Raw genomic sequence first — 11,058 nt, forward strand, 5'->3', positions numbered from 1 at the left:
CGTGAAATATCGTTGCACTCTCAGAGGCTATCCTATTTGCATGTTCGGCAAAGCTGAACACTTCCCCAACGTATAGCCCAAGATACTTTATTGGGTTAAGAGATTTCAGGCTTTGCTTATCCAGGCGTGCAGTTGGCAGTCGTCCCTTGAACTTTCCCTTCAACATGATCTTTCCCGACTTCGGTACCGAGATCGCTAATTTATTCTCGAGGCACCATTTGTGTACCCTCGTCAAAATGCTGTCTGCCCTCGACTTGAGTTCTCCTCTAGTGTCACCAGGTATAACGATGATGACATCGTCCGCATAGGCTATCGACGGGATTCCTTCCTCCTTGATAAGATTAAGTAGTCCGTCCAGTTGTAAGTTCCAAGCAATTGGCCCGAAAATGGAGCCTTGCGGTGTTCCCTTGGTGACTTTCTTCGAGCACTCTTGATGAGTGCCCTGAATGATCACCTCCCTGTCATGGAGGTAATCTTTTAGAGCTCGGAAGATGTTCGCTGGGCAACCTCTTGCCCGCAAGATGTTAATGAGCGAGGGCCACCACAGATTGTCGAAGGCGCCAGATATGTCAAGTGGGGTCGCGAGGGCATACGTGGAGTTGCTTTCTTCCACTACTTGACGTAGTTTCAAGATCGCATCCTCGGTGCTTCTGCCTACCTTGAAGCCGAACTGTGAGTCCGACTCATGGCCCATCTTGTGAATTACTACCGAAGCTCTGTCAATAATTAGCCTTTCGAATGTCTTCCCCAGTAGTGGGAGAAGACAGATCGGCCGATATGACGTCGCTAAGGTTTCGTCCTTATCCGGCTTGGGAATGGGAATCAGGTTGCCCTTCTTCCATTCCTTCGGGAATCGACCTAGTGCCATGCACTTGTTGAAGAGGGAGGTGATCTCCGGTAGGATTACTAGCGCTCTCTTTAGTACCTCCGGGAGAATCCCGTCTGGCCCAAGACTCTTTCCCGAGGCGTTCTTCTTGATCGCTTCTAGCACCTCTAGGACAGTGAAGTCTGGTGCGTCCTCACCGAGACCATCGAGTGATGTACTCTCGGCTGCGATCCTTTTGCCGACTGGGGAGCCGGCGTCAGTAGTGTCGTCCGGGTCTAGGGCCTTTAAGAGAGCTCTAGCTGTATCCTGCCAACTTTGAGTCATGGACCCATCGTTCTCTTTTAAAGACGCCAGCGGCTTTGGTGGTTTAACTCGTCCAGCTGCGATCTTGTACGGGAGTCCCCATACATTCTCTCTGCTTTCTTCCGTTACGAACCGCCTCCAGCTGGCCGTCTTGGCTTTGCGAATCCCGTTAAGATATTCCCTCCTTTGTGTCATGAATCTCCTTTTCGCTGCTCTGGTGCTCTCAGAGCTAGGATGCCTTTTGAGTAGGTGTTGGTACTCAAAGCGCAAAGATCTAGTGCGCTTCCTTAAGCTGTTAAGCTTGGTCGTCCACCAATTCTGAGCCTTGTACTTACTGGTGGACTTGGGCATCGATTTGTCGCAAGCCTCGATAATGGTGTTCGTTATCGAATCATTGATGGCGTCGACATTGTCAACGTCCATCGGCTGCGAGCTAATGACCGAGTTAATTTTGGTCTTTGATTCAAGCAGCGATTCTGTGAAAGCCCCCCAGTCCGCCCTGCTTATACTATACCTGGGCTTCTTTCTAGAGGGCTCAGGAGTGGCATCAAAGTTGAGTACTATGTTGATGGGCCGGTGGTCGCTCTGTCCCCATTCTTCAACGCGCCAGAGCTCCAACTTCCTAGCGATACCAGAGGTCGCAAAGGTGGCGTCGATGTTAGATGTGCCGTTAGATGACCTAAAAGTCGGAACTCCTCTGTTATCGTTTAGTACTTCCAGCCCATGATTCGCAAGGAACTCCTCAAATAGGGTTCCGTTTTCATCCGTGTGAGGTGATCCCCACATTGGTGATTTCGCGTTGAGATCAGCGCAAATGAGGATCTCTCTACCGTTTCACGACCTCATGATCTTATCGAGGTGCATGATGAATTCTGCAGTTTTCCTGCTGAATTTGCAGTAGAGACTCACAAGGATGAACGTTCCGAAACTCCCGGTCATCTCGACGCACGAGACATTGTTCAGTCAGCTTTAGCATCGTGATTTCCTTTGTGAAGCAAGAGATGGCAGCGCCTGTTTTGTTGTTGTGATACTGTTTCTCGAAGATCGAGGAAACGTGAAGCCCCATGCCCGGAAGAAGATTCTTCAGTACAAAGGGCTCCTGTATCGCGGCGACATGAATGCCCGTCTCGACGGCTTTGAGCCGAATTTGGTCAGTGACCTCCCTGGCGTGTGCTGCGTTGATCTGTAAGATCACTAACCTGTTGTTCGAGGCGTTTTGACCTTCAGTGGTCGCCTCTGGAGCAGGTGTCACTCCGTCGCAAATGAATTGACGAGGCCGGGGGCGTTTAAGCGTTCGCTTGCGCGATCCTCGCACTATTTTCGTCAAAAGCAAACGTCGCAGCGAGACTCGACGACGGTGATAAGCTCCGCATACGCATCATCTGGCGGTCCTCGCACTCATTCCGTGAAAGCGAACGTTGCAACGGAATACGTAGCGCCAAGTCCATGAGCATCACTTGCGCCTCCTCTTGCTTTCCAGCGGCCCGGTCCGGTACCGATCTTCTCGGTAACACCCAGTCCTCGCACTCGCTCGTGCGCAGCCGCTCATGGTGGGCTCCGTCTCCGTTCCAAGTCCATACGCATCACTTGGCGGTCCTCGCACTTTTTCCGTGAGAGCAAACGTTGCAACGGGATACGTAGCGCCAAGTCCATGAGCATCACTTGCGCCTCCTCTTGCTTTCCAGCGGCCCGGTCCGGTACCGATCTTCTCGGTAACACCCAGTCCTCGCACTCGCTCGTGCGCAGCCGCTCATGGTGGGCTCCGTCTCCGTTCCAAGTCCATACGCATCACTCGCGTCTTTAACCAAGCCCCCTTCGTACGGCTCGTCCGGTAAATTGCGCCAGCCGTACTCCCTTAACTTGGACTTCGTGGCACTATGCTCCGCGACCGTGCCCGGACGTCAGGATCGTCTCCGTTCCAAGTCCGTACGCATTGCTCGCTCGATGCTCGACGACGAATTATGAGATAGGGACATATGAATGTCGTGATTTTGCGTGCGGCTCCTACCTTTCGGTCTATCCACACGGTCCCCTTGGACAAAGGGGCTGGGATACGCCCAGCCAGCGCGTCGGGACTGACCTCGCCACCGGTTTGCCGAAAGATCGAAATCTCCCAGGAACCCGACGACTCAGTCAGCCCCGACTACCGAATTCCCACTGGAAGGGACAAGCTTCCAGTGGGCCCCTCGGTGGGGGGCGGGGCCTATTCTACCCCTTCCGGCTATGCAGGCCGGCGCCCTAGTTGAGGCCGCAACTCACACGTCGTGGACAGGTAACGGATCCAGAGCTGCTTAGAGCTGTTACGCTCACAGCTCCTTCACCCAACCCGTCCACTACCCCAAGCGATGTAGGGTGGTAACCACTGCCCCCGCGAGTCCGTTCCCAGTGTCGGGGCCACGGAGTTTTACCTCCGTGGGGGCTCCCCGACCCCGCGGTACCGTTTAGCGCCCAGACCCGAAGGTGCCCAAGGACACCCCCCTGCGTTGTACACCCTTCAATACACTTCCTCGTTGCCACTTTCCTCTTCCTTTCGCTTTCCACTTTACAATTTAGCTCCTACGTTTTTTACCCTTTTCCTTCCAACACCTTTCCTCATCAAAAATAACCTCTTCCAACACACCCAAGCAGGACCACACCACACTCGCTCCTATAACCGGAGGGAGCTGTGCGATCCTACTTCCGTTTAGTGAACCACGCAAGTAGTATCCCTGGATAGTACTGCGTGGCTACCCTTCCCGTCTTTACTCCAACGTTCTTTCTCTCCACCTCTCCAATCTCCACTTCGCCTCCGGGCATACCTCGGACCAGACGCTGTGCCCTCCCTCCTTCTTTCTCCCTTTGCAGACCGCACATCCCACCTCTCCCTGACAATCTTTCCTCTTATGACCCTCTTCACCGCAATTGCCACACCTTTCTTTCTCCTTACAATCCTTTGCCTTATGGCTAAACCCATAGCATTTAAGGCAGCGCATGGGTTGCTCAAACTTCTCAACTCTATGCGCTCTCCACCCAATAAACACCCTTCCTTTCTCCACCAAACGGTCCCTCATTCCCGGGTCAACCTCCAAGATGACACTCACTACATTTCCATCCCTTCTTCCTATTCTCATTTTTACCTTCACTGTCTTCTTATAGTCCTCTTCCGTCAGCTGTTCTTTGAAATTCCTCCTCCAGACCTCCTCTAGCAGCTCTTCATCCTTCATCTCCTTTTCTACTCCTCCTATCCTCATCAACGGTCGATACTTCTTAACTTCTTCTGCTTTCATTCCCGACTCCATTATCCTCCTCTCCTCTAGTATCCTCTTTTTGTCTTTTTCCGTGGCCATTTCCAGAATTATCTTTCCATCTCGTATCCTTCTCACCCTCTCTACATTCATGTCCAAATCTTTAGTGAACCCCCATAATTTCTTTTGCAGTTCCTCCGGTTCCTTAATTCCTTTTCCCTGTACAACCACCGCATACGTCTTCCTTGCCTTTTTCCTACTTTCCTCGACCGTTGTTTCTTCTTGCCAATGCATCGCCTCCTCCTCACTTGCTGCTACCTCCAAATCGTCTCTTCTATTTCTGCCACCTTTCCTTATCTCCGTCCACAACCGTTCATTTTCTTTTTCTTTTTCATCCAACCTTGCTGTAAGTTCCTTATTCTCCCCTATTAATTCTACCACGATTTGTTGGAGGTCCAGCACTCTTCTCATCACCTGACCCGAGGCCTGCTTGGTGATCTTAACATCGTCCCGAGCCACGTACTCAGTGATCGAGATGGTGACCTCCTTCCACCTCTCCATCATGTCCCCTTTCTGTTCCCCTTTCTTCTTCCTTTTCATCTCTTCCAGCTTTTCCATCCTTTTCTGAATCTTCGGATCCTCACTGTACACACTTTTCTCGGGGTCGACAGTTGTCAGGTCAACCCTCGACAGCGAGACCCGTGGAATGATGTCGGACAACTTCCTGCGCTTCTCTCTCTCCTGCCATTTCTCCTTTTCCTCCTCACTATCCAAGAAGCTATCATCGTCCTCTTCATTCTCCTCACTGGACCTGCTCCGATCAGACAGCCCTTTTGTCCTACCTTTCCCTTTTGTGCCATCCTCTTTTCTTATTCTTGACTCTCTTTCCTTTTTTCTCCTTTCCCTCAGTTGCTCCGCTTTCTTTTCTCTCTCTAATTTTTCCTGCTGCTCCTCCACCTTCCCTTCCTTTAAAACGTGTACCTCTGCGATGAGGTTCTTAAGCCTCACCGCAAATGCATGTTTGACATCCTCCTCCAATTGGATCTTTTCCTTGATGTCCTTCCCTCCCAACATGCGTTGTGCTCTAAATTTCTCCAGGTTGTTGTCACACTTTTTAATCTGCTCCTCTGTTTTCACAACCTCTTTTTCTAATTCCTCTACCGTTAAACCCTTAGAGAAATTGCCAGCACAACTCCCATCCTTCTCCCTGCCATCCCCTACACCCTTACTATTTTCCGAGGCTCGGTTTGGTTTAATCATCATCTGGTTCGTACGTCTCCCCCTTCAGGCGAACCCTTGAGGGAGACTATCAACCCGTGGGACGAAGCACAGCGGTCGACCGAGGCAGTGCGCCCTTGCCCCGGCAAGGCAAATGAAACCGTGAGCCGCCACAGCCCACGGAGTTTGGTTGGCTAACGACGGGGCCGCCCCCCGCCATTCATCCTCTCGCCGCCAACACGAAGCTTAGGATTAGCAGGGTTTTATAGAGGACCCCACCTCGCGGCCGGGCGGTTAAGCCAAGCCACCGGTCCGTACGCGCCAACGTACACTCACCACGCCCTGTGAGGGTTGTTGAAGGCAACGCACGGATTACGGTACCCGAGGGGCGCTCACCTCGGGGTGGTTGGACCTTTGCGACCCATTGCTGGGTTCGGGCCCCCTCGCGACGACAACGCGCCCAACCAGGAGGGGGATGAGATAGGGACAGTGGGAATCTCGTTAAACCGGACCCTGACTAGTGCTTGAGCTCGAGGCGGCTTCGGGTCGTATTAAGCGGCCATGATCTACTCCCGCCGTTTACCCGCGCTCGCGTCCCGACTGTCTCGGCTTGATCACCACCTGGTGCGGGAAAAGCTGTCCTCGCACTCTCTTCCTACTGAAAAGTAACCGAGTCGCCGCAAGCTGCATTGACACAAGTCCATGTACTACGCATCGCTTGCGTCTCTCACCGAGTCCCCTTCCTGTACCTCTTACAGCACGATTGCCTGCCGTCGTTCGCTCCGTGCACTGCGCATGGTGCGCATTGTGCGGTCCCGTCGGATCGTCTCCGTTCCAAGTCCATACGCATTGCTCGCTCGATGCTCGACGACTAATCATGATAGGGACAGTGGGAATCTCGTTAAACCGGACCCTGACTAGTGCTCGCCTCGAGACCTCTCCTCCGCGCGGACATCACGGACGCCAGCGGGCGGGCTTTTTTCGTACAAGTCCATACGCATTGCTTGCGAGCGGAATGAACGATAGGGAGAAGGAGGAGCCGCCGCCGCCACTCACTCTTTTGCCTTTCGAACTGTTTTTTTTTTTTTTTTTTTTTTTTTTTTTTTTTTTTTTTTTTTTTTTTTTTTTTTTTTTTTTTTTTTTTTTTTTTTTTTTTTTTTTTTTTTTTTTTTTTTTTTTTTTTTTTTTTTTTTTTTTTTTTTTTTTTTTTTTTTTTTTTTTTTTTTTTTTTTTTTTTTTTTTTTTTTTTTTTTTTTTTTTTTTTTTTTTTTTTTTTTTTTTTTTTTTTTTTTTTTTTTTTTTTTTTTTTTTTTTTTTTTTTTTTTTTTTTTTTTTTTTTTTTTTTTTTTTTTTTTTTTTTTTTTTTTTTTTTTTTTTTTTTTTTTTTTTTTTTTTTTTTTTTTTTTTTTTTTTTTTTTTTTTTTTTTTTTTTTTTTTTTTTTTTTTTTTTTTTTTTTTTTTTTTTTTTTTTTTTTTTTTTTTTTTTTTTTTTTTTTTTTTTTTTTTTTTTTTTTTTTTTTTTTTTTTTTTTTTTTTTTTTTTTTTTTTTTTTTTTTTTTTTTTTTTTTTTTTTTTTTTTTTTTTTTTTTTTTTTTTTTTTTTTTTTTTTTTTTTTTTTTTTTTTTTTTTTTTTTTTTTTTTTTTTTTTTTTTTTTTTTTTTTTTTTTTTTTTTTTTTTTTTTTTTTTTTTTTTTTTTTTTTTTTTTTTTTTTTTTTTTTTTTTTTTTTTTTTTTTTTTTTTTTTTTTTTTTTTTTTTTTTTTTTTTTTTTTTTTTTTGAAAGCTCTTCTTCTTTTCTTCTTCTTCTCTCTCGCTGCACGACGCGACCACGACGACGAAACTTGCCGCTGAACTGCCGCTGCTTCTGCACACGTCTGTGCAGCAACAAGACACGAGCGCTACNTGCGTCGCCGGCACTGGGCCGTGCGATCAGCACAAAGTTATTCAGAGTCACCAAGGTAAACGGTGGACGAGCGAGCCCGCCACCGATTGGTTTTGATCTAATAAAAGCGTTCCTTCCATCTCTGGTCGGAACTCTGGTTCGCATGTATTAGCTCTAGAATTACCACAGTTATCCAAGTAAATGTGGGTACGATCTAAGGAACCATAACTGATTTAATGAGCCATTCGCGGTTTCACCTTAATTCGGCGTGCACTGAGACATGCATGGCTTAATCTTTGAGACAAGCATATGACTACTGGCAGGATCAACCAGGGAGCTTCGTGCTGAATCGACTGCGGGCTCGATCCGTCGTCGGTGCGCTTACACGCCACCGCAGACACCGCACACGCACGCCACCACCACCACGGCCAACAGTGCCACAGTCGCTAAACACGGCCAACCGAGATCCAACAACGCATGAACGCCCGAGAGCGAGGACGAAGGATCGGTAGCCGAGTAGCAGTAAGCAGCAAGCTGAGAGCAGCGGCAGCAGCAGCAGCAGCAGCAGAAGCGGGAGCAGCAGCGGGAGCAGCAGCGACGAATCGTTGCGCAGATTTCATCGGCACGAGCACGAGCACGTCGTAGTTTAAAAACGAGCTCGTGCACGCGTCGAGTGTCGCATATAACGCCGAGCGGCCGCTTCGAGTGTGTGTGTTGCACACACCCTCGGCAAGCCGCGCGACGACACGCTTTTTTTGACACAATTGACACGCGCTCGAAATAATGAAATTTCGTGGCACGTATAAAGGTGCGTTCGAAAGTTTCGAGAGTTAAGCGCCGGTCGAGTCGTATAAGCGCTTACACTCGATCAACGCGCCAGGGCGGCGAGAAAGAGCAGCGCACGACTGACGCGGCGACTTGGTTCAATCAGATTCGACAGTCTCTCACGTTAGGCGATAAAGTACGTAACTTTAATTTACCCGTCGCTAGACATGTGACATCTTGGTGCGGCAATCGACAATGCGATCGGCCTTGTTATCGTGTGTATAGATTCTCGCTCGGTGTGAAACGAGTCGATGCTCGGTCATGATCTGTGCAACTACTGCGCAATGAGTGTTGAGATCCGCTAAGAGACGCTCAGGGCGCCCACCGCTTGAAAGGGCCATCCGGTCTGAGACGCCGACCCGCGGTAATGCAGAGAACCCTCCCCAAAAGCCGAAACTTGCGGGAGACGTTGTTGTGTGGTGTGGTTGCATGAGGATGCGGCAGCACAGGGCTTGAGCACAGAGCTCGATGATCGAGCAGAGACGCAGAGACAGAGCAGAGAGCGAACGACAGGGGCCCAGCCGCGACTAAGGTGATGATGTGCGTCGTGAAGAACAGCAGAGGTGACTACCGTGAAGAGAGACCCGCCACAAATAATGGGTTGTGTCTGAATATCAACGGTAGTTGTGACTTGCTGAACTACTACTTTCGCTCATACGTGTTATAGCCGCGAGGACCGCTGCGCCGCTTTCGCCGTGCTGCGCCTCCACCGTCTTGTCTGTCTCGCCTGGTGGTACCCTCATGTTAATACCTCGGACTTTTGCCGGGATACTCCGACCTGTCTAGGGCTTAACCCGTGGCCTTATGGGACAAAGTCTCTGCGTAGCGACTCGGCCGGTCCGACGTCCGGACAAATGTACGAGCGTCCGCTATACGGCAGTCCTATACGCGGCTCGGTGGAGCTCCCGCGCGGACTTGCCGGCTGCTGCCGGCATTCGGTCGTATCCCTCGGCTGGCCGAACCTCGTTCGTAGCACTCGCGCTCTCGTCGCGGTCCTGGCACTCGGCCGAGCGGACTCGACTCCGTGCAGTCGCAGCGTCTCGACGTCGCCACGTCTCCGGGCCACCCCGTTTGTCAAAGTCCGTAAGCATCACTTGCGGTCCTCGCACTTTTTCCGTAAGAGCGAGCACTGCAACGGGACTCGTCGCGCCGAGTCCATACGCATCACTTGGCGATCCTCGCACTATTTTCGTCAAAAGCAAACGTCGCAGCGAGACTCGACGACGGCGATTGGCTCCGCATACGCATCATCTGGCGGTCCTCGCACTTATTCCGTGAAAGCGAACGTTGCAACGGGATACGTAGCGCCAAGTCCGTGAGCATCACTTGCGCCTCCTCTTGCTTTCCAGCGGCCCGGTCCGGTACCGATGTTCTCGGTAACACCCAGTCCTCGCACTCGCTCTTGCGCAGCCGCTCATGGTGGGCTCCGTCTCCGTTCCAAGTCAATACGCATCACTTGGCGGTCCTTGCACTTTTTCCGTGAGAGCAAACGTTGCAACGGGATACGTCGCGCCAAGTCCATACGCCTCACTTGCGCCTCCTCTTGCTTTGCAGCGGCCCGGTCCGGTACCGATGTTCTCGGTAACGCCCAGTCCTCGCACTCAATCGGCTCAAGGTGGGCTTCGTCTCCGTTCCAAGTCCATACGCATCACTCGCGTCTTTAACCAAGCCCCCTTCGTCCGGCTCGTCCGGTAAATTTCGCCTGCCGTACTCCCTTAACTTGGACTTCGTGGCACTATGCTCCGCGACCGTGCCCGGACGTCGGGATCGTCTCCGTTCCAAGTCAATACGTATTGCTCGCTACATGCATGCTCCATACATGACTATGGCCTCAAACAGGCCTGTCATCCACACCCTCCACACCCTTCTCCTTACTCCCCAACTCTTTCTTAAAACCCTTCTCATGCATCCAACCACATTCATCAACCTCGCTCGTATTCTCATTACATGCAGCTTCACATTCATCCCCAAACCCATTCTTATGCCCAGCAATTTTACCTCCTCAACCACCCTCACTTTCCACGTTGCATCATCCATTCTCACCCTAACCACCGGATCCTTTCCGAAGTCCAGCTTTCCTTTCAGCATTATCAACGTGGTTTTCTCATCAGACACATCCACACCATACCTTTTACCCCATTCATACACACCTTTCATACTTTCACTCACCCGCTCCATCAGCTGCTTACGGTTCCTTGCGTCGATGACCAAAGTTAAATCGTCCGCAAAGGCCGCTGCTTTCCAACCATTCATCTCCAACTCCAACATCAACTCATCCATACACAAATTCCACACTGTTGGGCCTCCTATAGACCCTTGGGGACAACCTCGTTCCACCTTTTTCCACACTCTTTCATTCATCCCATCAACCATACAAACTTTCCTTCCCTGAAAATAACTCATCCATACACTCAATTCATTTCCTACTACCCCCTTCTCCAACAACTTCCTAACTATCATCTCCCACCTCAAATTGTCAAAGGCTCTCTTGAAGTCGACAAGGACCCCTGCCACATAGTCCGTTGCCGCTTCCCTTTTCCACTCCTTCAACTTCTGCCAGACATCCTCCGTGCACCTACCTTCTCTAAAACCAAACTGCCCCTCATTCCAATGCCCATCCATTCTGCCCATCAATCGCCTTACCAACATCCTCTCCAGCACCTTTCCCCAGCCACTCAGCAAGCTCACCGGTCGATATGAACTCGACTGAGTCGGGTCCTTGTCCGCTGCCTTCAGCAAGGCAACAACCCTGGCTTTCTTCCACTCAGTCGGGAAACATCC

The 11,058-nt window shown here is 50.1% G+C and overlaps 1 protein-coding gene across 1 annotated transcript; it reads right to left on the minus strand.

Moving 5' to 3' along the window:
• Positions 1-3,870: 3,870 nt before the first annotated feature.
• Positions 3,871-5,616, minus strand: LOC111693301 (trichohyalin-like). Its single transcript, XM_023457687.1, has one exon. The coding sequence runs from the start codon at positions 5,614-5,616 to the stop codon at positions 3,871-3,873; it is 1,746 nt and encodes a 581-aa protein (XP_023313455.1).
• Between the last annotated feature and the right edge of the window lie 5,442 nt (positions 5,617-11,058).

Source organism: Trichogramma pretiosum, unplaced genomic scaffold (genome assembly GCF_000599845.2).
Source record: "Trichogramma pretiosum strain Unisexual culture from Peru unplaced genomic scaffold, Tpre_2.0 scaffold178, whole genome shotgun sequence".
Lineage (NCBI taxonomy): Eukaryota > Metazoa > Arthropoda > Insecta > Hymenoptera > Trichogrammatidae > Trichogramma > Trichogramma pretiosum.

Coding starts and splice junctions, on each gene's coding strand:
- LOC111693301 (XM_023457687.1), bottom strand. CDS start 5,616: ATGATGATTAAACCAAACCGAGCCTCGGAAAATAGTAAGGGTGTAGGG.